At 36.0% G+C, this 19,467-nt stretch overlaps 1 protein-coding gene across 1 annotated transcript in view; it reads right to left on the bottom strand.

The window, feature by feature from the left end:
- Positions 1 to 528: 528 nt before the first annotated feature.
- SUPT3H (suppressor of Ty 3 homolog (S. cerevisiae)) overlaps positions 529 to 19,467 on the bottom strand; it is a gene marked incomplete at its 3' end in the record, with an annotated part of 211,110 nt that continues 192,171 nt past the window's right edge. Inside the window, exons 6-10 of the mRNA XM_008943067.1 lie at positions 6,992 to 7,067; positions 4,289 to 4,401; positions 3,592 to 3,699; positions 2,923 to 3,111; positions 529 to 639 (exon numbers count right to left, since the gene is read on the bottom strand). Coding sequence (XP_008941315.1) covers positions 529 to 639; positions 2,923 to 3,111; positions 3,592 to 3,699; positions 4,289 to 4,401; positions 6,992 to 7,067 — 597 coding nt within the window. The remainder of the gene's footprint in view (positions 640 to 2,922; positions 3,112 to 3,591; positions 3,700 to 4,288; positions 4,402 to 6,991; positions 7,068 to 19,467) is intronic.

Genomic DNA, 19,467 nt, shown 5'->3' with positions numbered 1-19,467 from the left:
AGAAAAATGATGGTAAAACCTCATAACCCATCAGTGTTTTACCACAAGCTCAGTTCTATTACGTTTTAGTGGAGGTTCAAAGTTGTGTAAAGAAACCATTCTCTTCTTTCTCCAACCGTAAATGTGTCACTTGAGAGTTCAAGTTCCAATAGGAGCAGTATCTGAAACACAACTAATTTTAGAATATAAAGTGCTCCTCACCATATTGGAATACATATAATTTAAAATAACTGTAAACCTAAACTTTGCAAAAACAGAAAATTCAAGCACTAACAAAAAAAAAGCATAATTTGTAATTGAAAGAAAATAATATTTAAAAGGAAAAAAAAAAAAACTTTTTTGTCTTTCCAAAAAGAGACAGAAATTACTAAGTTTTATTTCCCAAGAGAATTATGCCACTTTTATAAAGAAAATTACCGTCACCACAAATTGCTCTCAACAATTCCAAAGCTTCTTCATTTGACCACTTGAAAATCAAAGTTCTTTAAGATTATAAATATAACTTTTTATAACTCTGTTATTACGTACTGTGAATGGGGAAAGGGGGCCAATCTTGTGGCCGTAGCGTCGAATGGCCTCTCTGATGTGGCTGGGCTGGATGGCATCACTTTGAGCCTCTATACCACAGGCTGCAGTGCTCTGCAACAGAAAAACACATAAATTGTTACTAAATCAAAAACACACAACAGACCTACAGTGCATAAAGTATGAAAATAAACCTTTAGAAAATGGACCAATTTTTTTTTTTCCTGAGGATACACATCGTTGCTGCCACACACTAGAGAAAAAAAGCTATTAACAAATCAAAGAGAACTTTTACATGAACTTTGCTTAAGAGACCCCAAGAACACCATATTTGTCCTCTTAAATCTTTCACCTAGTGCTGCTGTATGTTGCAATTGGAAAGAGCAGAAAATCTTCAAGCTAAAATGAAAGGGTCATATAAGTCACACTGCAATAACCACAGAAACTATTTTTAAACCATCTCAGGCTCTCATTATGATGTCAAGGGGTGGGGGAAATATTGAACAAGTACCCAAAGTGGAAAGCAGTTTGACACCAAAATCACCATTGAGTAATATCAGATTGAAATCCGAAGATGAAATGTGTGACATAATGGTGGTAGAGGGATGCAAAACTATTTTAATTAGCTCAAACTGGAATGTTTTTGTATTTCAAATGACTTTTTGGATTGAGGACCTTCAATAGGAAAAATAAGAATTTACTGCTACTGGCCCACTGACTTTACAAAAACAGCTCCAGGATTTTTAGAAGAAAAAGTTATTATTTTCTCCTTGCTAGTCAAACTGAAATGTTGGTTTAGGCTCCATCTAGACAGGGCTGATTGCCAGAATTTAGATGACTTATCAGAATGATGGCTGCTTGGTAATAAATTCATAAAAATGGGATTAGTGAATTCAGTAAGAAAGACAAAAGCTTGAATTATACACACAAGTTTAATGTACACACATACACAGTCCCTGCATACATCTACAGTGTACACTAATTCTTTCAAACCTGGGGTATTTTTTACAAAATGTTTTATTTTCCAGAGTGCTGAGTGCACTGGAGCCTGTGTGTTTACACACAGAATTATTCATAAAATGATGGCAGATTCTTCCCGTGCTGATTGACGTTCATAAAGGGAATATGAAACTCAAATATTTTCTGCTGGACTGGGCCTTCATGGACTAAGAATAACATTCTTCACCTAGTTAACTCATTTGTCTCAATGCCTCAGTTATATCCAGTATATACCTAACCAAATTGGATAAGTCACGGGAACATTTCATTAAAACTGTGCACTTTTTAGAATATAATTGTTTTAAAAGGCATTAAGTCAAACATTAAGAATTTAAAATAAACTCACAACACTAGTGAAATATAATGTATCAAAAACTAGATCTCCAGCTACGTTCTTTGTTTTAGGAATTAGAATGGAAATCAGCCACAGTAACAAAACATAATCAAATGGAATATAAAAAAGGAAAAGGAAAAAGTAAAAGTTGGGTCTTAGGATTCACTAAAGGCTTTCTAAACTCAATATAATAAGGGCAAAGAAAAAATGGAATGTTTTAGGAGTATCTACAGTGATGATGACACAAGTAGGAGAAAATACATTCTTCTATCTGTCACTGCAAAAAAATCACTGGTTTAACTCTGTGAAAAATGAGTATGTGTTTTAGGAGAATAATAACATACATGAGAAAATCACAAGTTACTCCACAGCTTCACAGTAAAATGAGTTCTGCCATCACAATTTTTTTCAAAAAAGCCCTAAGTGACTAACACAGTGCTTCCTGTCCAGGTTATTTAATCAAATCTATTTCCCTTGTGGTTTTAAGGTACATATAGAGCTCTCAGAGAGAATAAGGCACCACAACAGACGCCAGGAATTGTTATATTTACAATTCACACTCTGAATATGAGACGTCCATATTTTATGCAAAGTAAACAAATATTTAGATTGAATGCAACCAACTGGCATAAAAATAAAGCGGGTCAGGCAAAGTTTTTATAGGCAAAGAAGGCAATTGCCCAAGGCTGCTAGGAACAGGAAAATCACAACCACTTCTTTGCCTACTTTGCTAATGCTTTGACCCTCAAAAGCTTGCTACTGTCAGAGAAGGGCATGATTACCTGGGGTGCTATCTACTGCCTTGGCTGTAAAGGAGCAGCTTATCTTAGAAGCAGCAGTTGTTTATATCCACAAAACTCAAGACTGCTGGCATTACTGAGAAGCTTTACCCTAGTTCTGATAGAAAAAACCCAAACCACACACTTTGCCCTACAATAACATTGGTAGTTAATGTGCCATGGGTTAAAATTAATATTTAAAATGAGCCGTTATTTTCTGAAGATGTTTTGGAGTCTTTTTCTTTTTTTTTTTTTTTTTTTTTCCAGGTTTGTGCACCAAAATACCTTTTTTCTCTTCCTTTGTTTGGATTTGGTTGAGTCCTGTCCAATTCCACCATTCCCCAGGGCTCCTGATGGGTTTTTCCCAAGATGCTGCTGTCCTGCTGATGCTGGGGGTGTGGGTGTAGGAGGTGGTGTATTTTCAGGAGAGTCAAGACTGGTTTTCACACTTGTAGATTGCCCTAAGAGATGTGGCTATAAAAGCAAGATGTCAAAAAAACCCATTATTTAATCAATTCACCAAAAAAAAAAAGCCTTCTTAGATTTATCACTTCTTAGATTTAGATTTTTGGAAGAGATGAAATACAGAATTCTGTCTGGTTATTCTAGAGGTTATTGTACTATCTATATCCTAGCAATGCAGGCAAGACAGCACTTAATTCACTTGTCACTGCTGACCACTTTAATCTTCAAATCTGCATTAGAGAGAGCCTTGGAATTTTCACCCAAGAAGAGAGGATTTACATTTAAATATAAAGATGGTGTTAAGAATTTGACATTAGGAGCTGTAATTTAATGTCTTTCTAAATCCCTAAATTCCATGTTCATAAACTCTGTAACAGAAGTCTGCATCAATACCAGATACAATAATATCTACTTTGACAGCAACAGACTACCAAATACATGTAAAAGTGAAACATAACATGAGTTATTATGTGAAAAAGCAAGATTTACCTCAGCAGAGTTGTGATACTGTATGAAAGTGGCAGATATGGCATGACTGAACGGGTCACCAGCTTTGGGAGCCATGTCCTGCTTAACCAAAAGGGCCAAGTCCACCAACTGGAGGAGCAAAACCAACAAGAAAGAGGTGGGTTTACTGACACAGTACTTACTACAAATGCCATCATAAAAACGAAGAGAGAGAGTTGTGGGTTAAGGAAGATTATTCTTAGTGTTTCTCAGTTGAAAATAAAATTATTCAGAGATATTTCAGCCTAAGGAATCTTTTTTTTTTTTCTACTTCTGTAAATATATGGAGTAATCCATCTACCCAAGAGGGATCAGCTTGGCACTAAGGTGATGTTTTGTTTTCCAGGAAATCCTCCTGCTTTTTAATCCAATTGTGCAATGGAGTAGAATGAGCCTCAACACACTGCCAAAGGTCACATAGTGAAGTATGTGGTTTCAGCCTGGACTTTCAATAAAGTTCGTGCTGGACTCCACTCTCCTCTGGAACTGCTATAAAACATTTCTATTTGTGTCTCAGATGGATAAACAAGGTATAGCACACATCTATCACACAGTAGATTGAAAGACAGGAATCCAGTTAGCTTGGTTAGTTGAAGTAATGACTGAATGCTTCTGAAGTACATCCAGGAGTAATTAATTCATTTTGTTTAACTAGAATTCAGTCAGTATACTCCCTTACCTGTGCCACTGTCTCATATGCTAAGTATGCCAAAATCTCCATTGCAACTGCGTTTGGCTTTATTTCCATACTGCTACAGTCCAACCAGTCACGAAACTTGGAGGCTTTCTTTGCTGTCAGTTAAAATCATAAGAGGAAAAGGAAAAGTTAACAGCAGACAGACCAAAATAATGCATTTTTCCCAGTCATAGAAAACATTGCAAATGCGAAACAAGCAGGGTGAATGTGATTTAACTGGCCAAGGAAGCAGCTACTAAAATGAAACTAGTGGGGAAAGACTGTTCTTTTACACACAACATTTTGGAGGCCCCTAAGCATCATGGAGTAAAGAGAAAAATAGACAATCAATCTGAGATTTCAGAACAAGGACGGGTCTACCTAGGAGGACTACAGGCAGGACAAATGATTTTTATTATAATATTGTAAAAGAAACAATATGGTTGCATCACACAAATGAAAGGATTAAAGGAAATGAACACAAATCTGAGTCCAGATAAAATGGTCTAATTGTAGTAACAATAGCAAAGACAAATGAAGATGTATAGAAGAACTAGGAAGTCTTTGTGTTAACTATACAGGGATCAGGTCCTGACAAGCTCACCAAAATGATCTGGAGATAAGCGTTTTTAAAACGTGTCATGGGTATAAAGAAATAAGGTGAGATATGGGTCTGCAAATGATCAACATTCACACTGCTAATGGATGAGATCACTTAGGAGAAAAATGTGGGAAAAAGAAACGTGATATTTGCTGAGACAGTAAAAGGAGGAAAAAAAGGGTGATCTTGGGTCAGTGATGAACAAGCTGTGGAGACTTGGACAGAAATGAACCAGTAATAGAGAATTCTTAATGAGGGCTGTTTGTGAAGACAGGACAACCAAAACAAAGTAAATACAAGGTGGGAGGATAATTTGAAACAGCTTTTTCAGAGAGAGTCTAAAACAACTAAAAAGCTGAAGTTATGTGTTAAACAGAAAACTGGTGTAAATAATGGTTATTTTTTTAGGAGGGAATGCGAAGGCTATGGTGGGTTGCTAAAGACAAAAAAATAAAGAAAAGAAAGCAAGAGAAGGTGACAGCAGGACCACAAAATGTTCCCTAGAATTTAAATTTGTAATCCTGTAGTAGTTGATCCTTTGATGGACCTTTTCTTCTGGCTCTTTTTAAAAGTGCACAGAAATATGCAGAGCTGTAATTACTAATATCTATTATTAGAACAGACTTCTTGAAGTTCCTTCCAGGTTTATTCTCTTCTGACACAGCTTTCATGGGTTTACATTACAGTAAAAAGGGTTTGCTACTTTAAACATACCAACGTATTCAATTTTTACTAAAATATAAGAAAATTTGTAAAAAATGGCCTTTGGACAAAAATTCTGCATGGCCTTTAGCTCTGCCTAGATGAATTCATAGAGTGCAAGTAAACTTGAGTCTCTTTTGCTACTATTTTTGAAGCACTGTAATTCTCTAATTCTTTAATGGCATTAAATGCTAGTGAAAAAGAACTGTATAGACATGGTCATTCAAAAACACTGAAAATGCCATTGAGATGTTTTTATAGATCACAATCCCCTGGTCAACAACATTCAATTTTATTTCACAAATTTAAGATTACTATTTGTTCTGCCTCCATACGATAATGTTGGTGTTTTAAAAATGACTTTATCACAAACCTCTCATTTCCTGAAATCGCCCTAATCTGAAGTATCATTTCTCTAATGGCTCACAGATGTATGATGCCAAATTATAACTAAGCTTAGAAAACATACTGAATTAGGAAAAGAAATGCTTACAAAACATGTTTTCCTACATTTGCTGACATTTGCTGATACAGAACAGTATTTCATACGTCTCATTTATTTGCCATAAATGAGTCACTTTCATCAAATTTAAAAGGAAGAACAAGATAAGGTCTCTCATTTAAAGCCACTATTGTGTCCAAGTCTGTGCTGTATGATCATGTGCTGTTTTGTCATGATTTTTACTGGCTCCTTAACCTCACTTTCTCTGACATTTGACCTAAAACCTTAGTCATCACTTAACCACTTCTGTAATGATGTTTTGCTACATGATCAAGCCCATTAATTTACAGCTCATTATAGTTGTGGCCCACAAGTACTTCTAGTAAGTTGGTTTCCAGTGCTAGTAAAGCCCTAATTCTGTCATCATGTTATTAGTGTTGGAATGGCGTATACTGATGAATTTGGCTAATGTTGAATAAATTCCACAGCAGGAGCTTACAGCTTAAAATAGACTCTTTAGTGCGTTCTTTGTGTCTCTGAGGACAGGGAAATAAAAGCAAAACTTGCTGCTCTTCTCTCATTTTAGATGCATTCTCAAAAACCTGCAACCATGAAACTTTACTAATATGCTGACTAAAACGCCAGCATGACAGACTTTGGGCAGGTATGGCTGCTTTAATCCATTAACTCCTTACCAGTTCTATCTTTGCAGTTGTCCCCACCAGCACAGTATTTGAGCATATAGAAAGTCTGGTACATTTTCAAATAAAATACTCTGCCTGACAGCCTGAAACGATGCTAAATTAACAGTTCCCAGGAGTTATGCAGACAAAGAATTTAAAGTTTGATTATTGTCGATGAAACAAAAGTGCTTTCAAAATTCATGAGGTTGTGCTGTGTTCTCTATTACATGAAATAATAATTGAACATCTTCATACAGTACAGCCACTATAATACTTACAGAAACTCAGCTGCCGACTTTCACAGAACTCCGCGTACTGGACCGAGTCCATCATTCGTGTTTGTCTTTCTGCTCTCTGACAAAAGAGTGGAAGTACATGATGTACCTTATTCCAACAAGAACTGCATTCCCCCACAGCAATTATAGCACCAGAGCTCCCCTGCCATAACCTTGAAGTAACCCTCCCAAATTAAACATGCATTGAACAAGTTCAGATGCAGAACTATGAACCACAGGTTGGTTATTGGCCTCCCGAGTTCAATTTCCCAGAGGAGTGTGTCAATCCTCATTTAATGTGCTATGGCAGCGACGAGGGCTGAGCTAGAAAAGGTGCTGAGCACTCTTGCCCTGCCCGAGGTGCACATTTAAACTGAAGCACGTGAGTGCCTACGTGCTTTTACAGATGACCAGACAAGTAAAACATTTTCCTGGACTGGGGCCAATGTGTTCTGCATTGAGAACTGAACCTGTGTGCTTTTAAAATGGGAGCATTAGCAGCAGTGAAATGAGTAAATTCCACCATACTGAGGATGTACCAGACAGAAAGGAGCATTGAAGTGTCCCTTCCCACACTCAATGTACAGGAATAAATAAGTGGTAAATGTGTCTGTTTAAATTTTTTTCACTATTAATCTCTCCTTGATTTTTTTTAAGCTTCTGAACACCTAAAGGAAAAGAAAGGAAATTAGTCTAAACTAGAGCTTGCTCAAGAAAAACAGCTTAAATGTTCACTACTGGATTTAAGAATGTATTTCACAGAGAGTCCAGTGTCAACCAAAAGAGCATAAGCCACATGCTTGAGTTGTGTTCACTTCAACAGAGCAAGGGTGATTTCCACCAGGTAGGATCTGATCTCTACAAGAGATTAAATTCTTCATGTATCAGAGGTAGGAAGGGGTAATTAGATTAAAGAAAACTATTATCTTCTTCAGAAGCAGACAGCTTACTCAAGTCTCTCAAACAAGGAAATTAGATTGTCTTAAAAATCAAGGAAAGGAATATAACTATCATCCAAAAAATAACTCAACTAATAAATCATTACACGTGTTATGAACGGATCCTTAATGAGGATATGAAGTAGTATCAGGAGTGGCTGATAGCACTGGAACTCTTTCTGCAGTGAGTCCATACAGCTCAAGAAACCATGCACAAAGAAGGTAAAGTACAGGTGTGTTGGCATTCAGGATGAAAAACAAAGAAAAAAACACACACATACACAATAATTTTGCTCTGAACCCCCAAGCACTTATACATCTGATGAAACTGAAATGGCAGAGTTTTTCAGTCTGATCTAGTGGAAAACAAAAGGGCTGTTGGTAAGTGTATTTGAAGACAGGCTATACAACCAGCATTTGGCCATAGCAGTTTCTCAAATCAGAAGAAAAATAAAAAAAGAAAAATCAGTACTTCAAATACATAGCTCCTGCCTCTGTTCTCTGTCTTTTAGTCTGTACTGTTCTACAACAATCCAATCCATCAATTATGAGGTCTTGTTGACAGTCAACATGTTCAATTTAGTTGTAAAGTAAACCACTAACATTCCAGGAACATACCTGGATATTCTTTTTCTTCTTTTCTTTTCTTCTCTAGTCAGTCAATAATTTCTAATGTATTTTGAGTTAAGTCACCAGGATAGAAACTGTTCTACTCAGGCATTTTTTTTCAGTCCTCCTGCACATGTTTGACAATATTTTGTGAAGCTGCTATTTCAGATAAGTAAAAATTTTCAGTCTATCTATTCCACCCAGACATTAAATAAGTCTAGGCTGATTTTGTAGCCTTTAAAAGTAATTTTCACAATGCATGCCATAACTTCAACCCTCATCAAGCATAATCATAACAGAGATCTGTTTTGCCTCTGAATTAATTCAGTCATATGTTTGAAGACAAAAGGCACCATCAGGATCATCTAATCTCAACCGCATAGCACAGAACACTTCTCACATAATACATCTTAGAAATGGCAGTCCTAAAATTTCTTGTGTAATTTTACTGTACGTTTCAGAAAGGCATCTAATTTGGGTTTAAATTTCTCACATATTAATAGAGAACTTCTTCAAATCATTTAAAATGCAAACTTTTTATGCAATGCAGTTTAAATTCTGTAATCATTTGTGTCTGTCTTTGCCCATCAGCAAATACCACCTGGGCACCCCCAGGTAATATTGAAATAATTTAATTTAGGTGTGTGATCAGACAGGCTGAGCTTCTCTATGACAAAATGTTCTTGAAATTTTACATGGATATTTGCAGGCAGAACTGTTGCTTGAGACCCCTCTCTAACAACACTCTCTCTGGAGTTCTCTAGCCCAGTCTCCAGCTTAAAAGGGCTACTGCCAATACTAGACAAAGTCAGCTACAGCTTTCTCCAGCAAAGTCTAGAAAACCTCCAAGGAAAGAGATGTTACATATCTATCCTGTACTGATGCACAGATTACCCTCTCCCAGATGCAGAACCTCAAATTACTAAATTTATGTTGAGTCAGGTCTCAAAGTTTTCAAGACCTGTCTGGATGGAAGTTTCATCAGCCAGTGTGCCAGCCACTATTAATTTACTATCATCAAAAGATTTGCAGAATGTGGATTTTCTATCTTTGCCCACCCTGTGAATGAAGACATTGAACAATATGGGCTCCAACATCAATCCCTGGGAGATTCTGTTTTCACCTGTTGCCACCTATATGTTAGGTCATTGGTTATAGCCCTTTCACATCCAGCAGCCCCAGGCATTTAAAACTCTTTGCAACAACAAGGCAGGCACAAGAAAGCTAAATGATGTGAAATGCTAACATGAGGATTTCTGCTTCAAAGACCTTCCTGAGCTGACAGAGAAAAAAGACATCTAGAAATCCAGAAATTTGACAAGGATTCTTGAACTTTTACAGACATCTCATAATGTAATAGGGAAACTGCAAAACCAGATTAATCCCAAGATTAGTTATGTTAAATAAAATGATTTATCAGTGGCTACCCTCAATAAACAGACTACAGAACTCCAAAAATGCACGCTGTCAAAGGCCAGTCAATATGTCTCACAGTATGCTCACTGTCAAAACATTGCAAAAACAAAAACATACTAATCAGAGGAAAGTTACTGCTGAGAGATTTTTCCAATAGAGATTTCATTTCTCTTTACAGATTGTATTAGTAGTCTAAACACTGGACTTAATTTTGTTCTTATGTACTCAATGAATATAAACACTTTTTCTCTGTATGAATATTTTTAAAGTATTAAAATTACCTACATATCTGTGAAATAAAATTCTCCTCTCTAAAAGAAGTCTTTCTTTACGGTGTATGCTAGAGTGATGCTCTCAACCACCACAAAATAAAATAGCTTTTATCATAAATAACCAGGCTACATTTTCTTCCCAATACACTTTAACAAAAAGCCCCACATTGTGTCATAGAAAGTCACAGTTCAAGGGATATGGATAAGTATTCCATCAATCCTGCCACTTTTAGGGTAGTCTATAAATAACCAGCGAAATAAGCAGATGGGTATCATAGGTATGTCATCTTTAAGGAAACACCGCAGCAGAAGACAATAGCAGATCATCTTTCCTCTTCACTTCCCAAGATTACAAAGAGTAATTGTTTTGTCTGACATCATCCCTGCTTTGGAAGAAGTTAATGTTCCTTTATCTTTACATTTCCAAGGCATTTTATAAACTCAAAATAAATCAATAACATGGGATAAAAATGGAGGGGAAAGAGCGAGCAGAGTGCTATGGACACTGTTACTGCAGGCTAGAAGGGTTTAAAGGAAACAACATTCACTGCTGAGGAAGTCACAGGAAGCTTGTGAAAATTCTGTCATCTGCAAGTAATGCTTTCTTTTAAGTCTACAGAATATCCACTTGCTTTTTTTCACAGTCGTCAGTTTTCAACTATTTTTTTTTTCTTGAAAACAAGAAATGATACAGGGTATTTTACCTAAGAAACAGCTTCAACGTTACACAAGTGAAACGTTCTAATTTCTGTTCCTAGAAGGAGCAGTAGGTCTCTCAAACTGGACTGAAGTCCTCTTTCATCAGTATAAAATTAAGTTTTCTGGGAATATTTCCTACATGAAGCAGCATTGAACCCCCTAATGATACACCACCTTGAAGCAAGCTCAGCTTGAAATCAGATACAAGAAATTACATCAATGAGGTTGCTCCACTGGTTTATCAAAAGAATTAAAAATACATAGTTTTTATTCCCTCTGCAGTACTAGTCACTCTGAGCAGTTAAGGAGCTGAGTTATGTGGTGTACAGCAGAGTTAAAATACTTTGCATGCTTTCCTTGGAACATGCTGAAGGATGCAGTAGATAGGACCTGGCACAGTAAACGTCTGTTTGGTCTTCCAAAAATGTGTTGCATTATATCTTTCTTTCAGCATGAAGAACTAAAAAGGAAAACTAAAAAGAGAAAGGAAAGGTAAAAAGCTGCATGTTGTCACCTACCATCCGGGATGAAAAATAATCTTAATTTTAATTCCATTTACATCTTTCACACTTGACATATAAACCTCTTTGTGTGGGGGGAAGGCAAGAGGCCAAATGTTAACTTGCTTGCCCACGATTACGTGCTTAAATATTACGTGCTTGAAGGAAATGTGCCGAGTAGCTGCTAAGCTGGAACATTTGAAAAACGTATGCAGCATGGCTGGACAGCCCTGTGTTTGGCAACAATGCTAGTGATGAAGATTTTGGCTACCCAAACTGCTGGTGTATTCATATTGTGGTGTGATTTCCTGATTTCCTTTGCTAAAGACCTGCCTCTTCATTGTGTGCATATCACGGCTTCAAAGGAGCTAGGTGACTACTCTAGGTAAAACACAGTTGCCCTGCAGTTGGCTGTTAGGCTGATATTACTAAAAGACTATGCTAAATATCTTTTTAATTATATAGACAAAGAATAACAGAAAACTGTATGCTGTACCTGACAGCTCTAGGGTTATAGGTCAAAAATTACCTAGATCAAAAAAAAAAAAAACAAAACATCATTTAAACATGAAGCACAAAGTGGCTCAATACTGAAACATTTACAAAATATGCCAAACACACACATTTTAGTCTTCTGTATCTTGAAATTATCTGAGGATTACCACTATCAGAAGATTTGTGTTACATGAAGGAAAAATGTATTTACTCTTCTGAGAATCACTTGAATTAGTAAGCAAAGTTTTGAGGGTAAGCAATTTCAAAGATTAAGCTTACTCAGAGTTTTACACAGAAAATAAAAATGCCACTTGGGGAAAGATCAATAGCTGTTGTAATGTAATACTTGATTTGGCTATAAAGTACAGACATACAGGGAATTTTTATCATTTTTACCCACCTCTTATAGAACATACCATACATTCTGCAGTAACCATTAATCTGAACAAGTCTGCACAGCAAACTTGAGGCCTTTGATGTAATACTGGTTTTGAGCACTTGTGCTTGGTAGAAAGTTTGCAATATTAGAAGAAAACATGAGGTATTTTTTTGGCATACTGAGATGATTCCAATTTTAATGTATTTTCACAGTTATAAATAGTAAAAATAATTTTGCTCTTTTATCTACAATATTATTACCCCCATTGCCCCCTACAGAGTTTAAGACCTTAAGAACCTTGAAAATCTAAACTGTTACAGAGAAGTTAAGGATCTACAACTGTAAAGTGAAGGATATGACATGAAAGGAAGCTGTGGATGACGACAGATATTAATTAAAATAGACCCTAATGATAATTTTTCTTTATAGAAGATTGGTCATTTTCAGTCCAGGTACAAAAGATGGGAATCACTTGAACAAATTAGACATCTGCAGCATCCTAATTAGTCACCTAAAGACCCTTTATAGTAAAAAAATTTATTAGGCACTTTTTTTGAGTGGAACTTCATCCTAAAAGAGGTGTTTAAAATAAGTCAGATGAATCACATCTATGTATTTGTCTGAAGTTCATCAACTGTGGATATCAGCAACAGAGCCTTAGAGACAGTGGCCTATGTCTACTGTGGCCATGTCCACAGTACAGACATCCCCAGAAAAGCAAGATGAACCCTACTCTGAGTGAGGAGTGCAGAACAATATCACCAATAGGGCAACTTCCATTTTAGGGCTAAGCACAAGCCAAGACTAAAGAATGACTCAGTAAATTTGGTTCCTGCTCTGATCTCAAAGCTATGCAACTATGTACAAAGGTGGCTTTGTACTCTGGGTGTGTGTTAACTCCATTCATCTTCCTCAAAGTATGTAAAATGTGATCTAACCAAGTATGTGCAGATAAGTAGGGGGAAGGGAGCTGGCAAGGCTACTTAAGATTATGTAAAAAATTCAAGGAAATTATGAAGAAAGAAAGCAAATGAAATTGCACAGACAATAACAAAATGAATGGATTAATTCCCAGCAGTCATGATCTCATTGCTTAAGGAATAAATAAAACTGACCTCCTGATAGGGACTCAGTGCCCCTGTAATACTTTGCCCTTGAACATATGCAAAATCTACACATACTGTATTTATTTGAACCAGCTCCATATCATATCCAAATTCCTTGTCTAAATGTATTACTGCGAGCCTGAAATGTGGAGCTGGAACCTGTAAACGAGATGTTTCCATTTCATGGGATACCTTTGATTTCTACAGGAAAATATTTCTTTTTCTGCTATAATAAGTATTATCATGAATTTTGTAAAACTATGTGTTAAATTTATGGCTATCTTCTACCAGTGCTTTCCAAAAAAAACATAAAATGATTTTGGATAAACTATGCTACCAAACTTAAGAGGTTATGTGAGATTTATTAATATATGATTAATATAAGATGACTGACATTCCCCCACTTTTCTGGTTGAGGACACTGTAACACCTTTATGTGCTTTCCATCTGGCTGTACATCAAAACTTTACATACCATGTTAATATTAGGACACTTTGATGTCTTCTGGATAATATTCTTCTGAACACTTACACTGGCTGTATCAATTAATAGATGAAGTTAGTACAAACAGCTTTAGCATCTCACAAAGTAAAAATTTCAGTCATGAAAACAGGCACCACTGTTTTGGTATTTTAGACATCATCTGGGAGATAATTTTTGCATAATGAGTTTTACATTTTTCTCTGATTTGCAGTCAAAACCAGCCATCATACTCTATTAATGACAATAGAACAATTACCAAAATTCACCTGTACACAAAAGAGAAATATTGTAAGCCATGAGAAGCTTTAAAAATATTTCTTTTAGCTTTATGACTTGAGATATGGACAGATAAAAAATAGGATAGATAAAAATATGGATAGATAAAAGAACAGACAGCTTAGAAATGTGCATTTGCTTAATATTTATATTGGATTCTATGCATATTTCTTTGGTAGTTATCACATTACATGTTATCTCAAAAAATCTTCAAGTAGCTCTCACCCTTATAATACCTTCCCTCATTGTTATCTGCAGACAGTTTGAGTTTGAACCTATCTGGTTAGAGGATCCAGTCCTGCTCCTACATGTCCAGATGGAATGGCATAAAGTGAAGAGCATTGTTTCAACTCAAAGTTCACCAGAAGATCAATCCTAGATGTAATCAACTTGGGTGAAACTCAATTCCCAGACATATTCCATCTATTTGCCCAACTACAATATGTCCAGAGTTATTTGCTTAACAAATCTCTTAAATGCTTAACAGATTTGTAGAGCAACACAGCCAGTAAAGCTAGATAAACTGAACAGTAGGTAAGTTTGGAAACACCTAGGGACCAGCTCTCTTCTTTGCTACCTTTAACTGGTACATGCAAGTCAAAAAACAAGCCTCCTTTAAAAAACTTGCATCATAAAAGTGTGACCTATTAATTACCAGCATCAATACATGGTTCTGAAAATATATTTAATACTTTTACTTAGGTTAAATGAGAAACGAAGAAGGAAGTCCTCAAGAGCATCGTTCTTACACGCTTGACATTGAAAAGAAAGTGAACCCAAGGCACATAGTAAAAGCCAACACCTGTGATAACTTTCCTTACCCTGGAAGGCATATCTCTGTAATTCTTTGTGAATCAGGCCTGCTAGAAGACACTGAATAATACTCTGGAGCTCCACAGTAAAAGGAGCATAAGAAGACAAAGAAAAATTTTGGCCAGTAGAAACTTAAATAGCTCAGTGTTTAAAGGACTACGTTTGAGGCCATATGAACAATACATAGTCATTTTGCTCTTGTTACCTTATTTGTAAATTTTATAATTATGTCATTCTGCCTTTTCTGTTACCCTTTATAAAACAGAGTTGTATTATATTCATTCTCAATGGAACAGCCACAGTATCTGCCATTCTTTGGTTTATCAGCATCCTGCACAAGGATTCTGTGCAGGAGATTCACAAGTACTACAATGCTATAGGCACACCCGTGCAAGCATCCTTGGCAAGTGATGCTGTTTCAATCACTGTGGAATAAAAAAGGTTTAGAATTATAATTTATTTTTTCAGTTATCCAGTTATATTCAGAAATCTTGGTTCCATAGTGTCCCAAGGAAAACTTCCATTACCTTCAATAGCTGAAGGATCTCACCCTATGAAAATCTATCCTAACTTAAGGCTGCACCTAGTATAGATGGGTATCACTCTCTTGTCAAAGGAAAGCACAAAAATGGGCTCTCAAAATGAGACACACATCCTAAAATAGCCTTTTCTTTATATGTTCTCAAATACAGCTTAGAAATCCAATTTAGACTCTCTCTAAAAAGGTATTTTAGAATGAAAAAAATCCAGCATGGCTCTAGATAGGAGATTTCCAGTTGCTGCTAAGCTGGTTGGGTTCTTCCATAGTCATGACAGCATTCCCTCTTGGGTTAGGACTCACCTCATACAACTTCAGGAATTTTGGTATCATTTAATCACCCTTTATAATCAATGGGAGAAGAGAGACACTTCTATAGACTGATCACACCTATTCCAGCTGTGGGAAGAGAACACGTCACATCTGGATGTGCCATTCTCCCTGCAGACACAGGAATGCAGATGACTGACAGAAAGAGATGTCTGGTTGCCAGCTGAGAACTTCACCCTTTAGCCACACAGACACTCTGTTAACGTAAACTGGGAGAGTATAAACGTGGGCTGCACCTCGTATGAGTCACTGATTTGGTTTTTGAAAGGGAGGTCACTAACTGTCCCCCTGTACTTGGCACTGGGGAGGCCACATCTCAAGTACTGGGCTCACTTTTGGACTCCTCACTACAAGAAGGACACTGAGGTGCTGGAGCATGTCCAAAGAAGGGGAACAAAGCTGGGGAACTGTCTAGAACACAAGTCTTACAAGGAGTGGCTGAGGGAACTGGGGTTGTTGAGCCTGGATTAAAAAAGGCTCAAGGGAGATCTCCTCACTCTCTACACCACCCTGAAAGGAGGTTGCAGCAAGGTGGGGATCGGTCTGTTCTCCCAGTAACAAATGGCAGGACAAGAGGAAATGGCCTCAAGTTGTGCCAGGGGAGGTTTAGGTTGGAGATGAGAAAAATTCCTTCACTAAAAAGGTTGTCAAGGCCTGGAACAGGCTGCCCAGAGAAGTGGTGAAGTCACCATCCCTGGAGGTATTTAAAAGACATGAAAATGTGGTGTTGAAGGACATAGTTTAGCAGTGGACTTGGCTGTGCTAGGTTAACAGTTGGACTTGATGATCTAAAAGGTCTTTTCCAACCTAAACAATTTTATGATTCTGTGATTCATTAATACACATAACCTGTTAACTACAGAAATGAGAAGAACAGTTTAGCCCAGACATTTTCCATGACAAGACCAAATCTGGCAACTTTTATGATGAACTTGTGTAAGAAGTATATTCATGATTGTCTATAATGAGAGCATTAAAATGAATTACTATTAATTAAAATGAAATTACATGGTACAATGTGTATGTAGATGTGATCTCCTTGGCATGTGACTGGAGAATTAACTGTTCCTGCTACAAAACTTCTCCTGCCCACTGTAATCAGAGAACAGTACAGAAGTGGTATTCAAAAATGTATCCTTGCTTCCTTAAGAAGTGTGCATACAGACATTTCACATTCAGCTTGTGGCATTTATGCCACTGAGTCCAATTCTGTGGTTGGATTTTTATTCTTTTGGAAAAGCCTTTCTAATTTGATAATTGTAAGACATGGAATTCCAGACAAAAATCATATAATGAAATTCAGGGAATAAGTGAGTCACACATTGAGTTAAAAAAAAAATGCTGCCCTCAGAAAAACAGTGACCAGTATGCACTACATATAATCAGCATGTGTTCTTACAAAGAGAGAGTATATTTCCCTTTATGCTCAAAATAATTGATTAGAGAGAGGTCTCTCTCAGCCTCCCAAACTGAATTTGACTATCTGGTGCCTATGGAATAGCTCAGGCATCCTGATCAGAATCACAAAAAATATTCTATTTCTAGAAATAGAAATATTCATATTCTAGAAATAGAAATATTCATGTTTCCATTCAGAAATAGAATCATAAAAGATTATTTTCCCAAAGGCAGTTTGTTTAATTGGCAAATACTTATTTTTTTCCCTCTACTTTCCGTTTTTCTGATATTAGAGAGGAAAAGCAACATGTGAAGATTTAATAAAATTATTTAACATTTAGAGTTAAGTTAATTGTAACCATCAGCTAATTTGGAACAATCTATTTAGTTAGTCCCTTACACTATGCCTACTGATAAATATACCACAAAATTATTAAGCATGTACGTAAAACCAAAGAAACACATGCTGACATTAATTCAAAACAATCACCATCATCCAAAGGCACTACAGGAGCTCTCTTATTAAACATTCTCATTCTCTTCTCTTTAAAAAAAAAAAAAAAAAAAAAAAGGAAAATCTCTAAACCTATTTCCTTTTAAATTATGTAAAAGTGTAACATTCCAATTTGCATAAGAAGAAGCAGTGAAACTTTTAGATGAAGCTTTACTGATAGATCATTTAAAAGCAGAAAGCTTAAAATTTTAATTTGTGAACAAATTCTGCCAGGTTTAGTTACTTTGACTAAGATTGGAGGAATTCTATGAGACTTTCAAGGCTGAAAGTCAAAATGAAACTTACTGAGTTGTGAAAAACTACACAAGCATATGCTGGCAGCTTTTAGTATCTGAAATGTAGGTGCTCTGTACTAGTAAAAGCACAGTTTCTTCATAGTGACCTTCCAATGAACTATATCTTAAAAAAACGGCCATTTCACAGCAAAACAAAAGTTGTTTTGAGGAGCCTTGTCGAGTCCTCATATCTTACCTTTAAGAGAAGAAACAGGTCCCATGTATCCCAGTCTCTTGCTCTGCAGCACTGATTGTCCCCCTAACGCCCATTAGTACTATGGTCCCATTTATCAAAAATAAGGTACCATCACAATAACTTTGATTGGATTTTTTTTCTTTTTTTGTAATGCTGAGATGAGAGGAAAGAGACCAAAGAGCATCTACTGTATATGGATTCATTACCATGAGCTTTACTGATAGTTTATCCTGTTTCCTAATGAAAGCAAAAAAACCCCACCGTGTCTCTATTAAAAAGCAATCAGATTTGGTATCCTGGTGACACTTTAAAGAGCACATTATGTGGGAAAACAAAATAAACATTTACCCTGGCAAATGAAAGTAAATTTGAGTTTTGACATACTTGGCAGGAAGGTAGAATTATATTCACATCAAGTATGCAGAAAAGCTAATATAATATTTAAATATTTGCTTAAGTAATATAGAATTTAAAACAACACATCAGAAGGAACATTTTTTTGTGAAATATTTCAAAGTTTTTTAGTATAGGACATGTCATGAAAGTAATATGTTCAGCTGAAATTTCAGACTTCTGCAGGCTTTGTTGCACATTCCCTTCACTTGTAAAGTGGCAGAGTCCTCATCTTCTACTGACAAGTCTTTATTTATATTTCCAAGACAAAGGCAGTTCTTATACTGATGGTTTAAACTGATAATGAATACATGCAGCTTTCCAAAGAAACAACCCTTGAGAATCTGAATCTTACAAATATTGATATAATGAGCTAATGTTAACACTACCTCAGCTAAATCCTACAACACCCTTCTACTGTTCAATATCACACAGGTACAATTACTATAAAACTCCTTTAGTTTACAACAAGAAAATTCAGTGGAGACAGATCTTTATATTGCTTGAAAAGCATCTCAATGCTGTATGTCAACAACCTCTGAAATTCTCAACTATGTTTAATAATGTGGCACTAACTCATAAACTGAGATCGATGCTCAACATTTTTAGTTCCAAAAGTATTTTGATGCACTGTCTAAATACATATTTAAGATATTGGACTTCCATTTTTAAGTATAAATTTAAATTAATATTAGCTGCATGTAGCCACAAAAATAAAATTTATTAGTGTATCAGAATTATACAAGATTATGAAGTTTGAGGTACAATACTCTGAATTACTAAGAAAATATTGAAACATTTATTTTAAGAAAATGTTTTGCTTGATTTTTTTTCATTTGGAGAGATCTG

This window comes from Merops nubicus, unplaced genomic scaffold (genome assembly GCF_000691845.1).
Source record: "Merops nubicus isolate BGI_N331 unplaced genomic scaffold, ASM69184v1 scaffold18186, whole genome shotgun sequence".
NCBI classification, from domain to species: domain Eukaryota; kingdom Metazoa; phylum Chordata; class Aves; order Coraciiformes; family Meropidae; genus Merops; species Merops nubicus.
The sequence above is the reverse complement of the archived record's forward strand: the minus strand, read 5'-3'. Positions and strand labels throughout refer to the sequence as shown.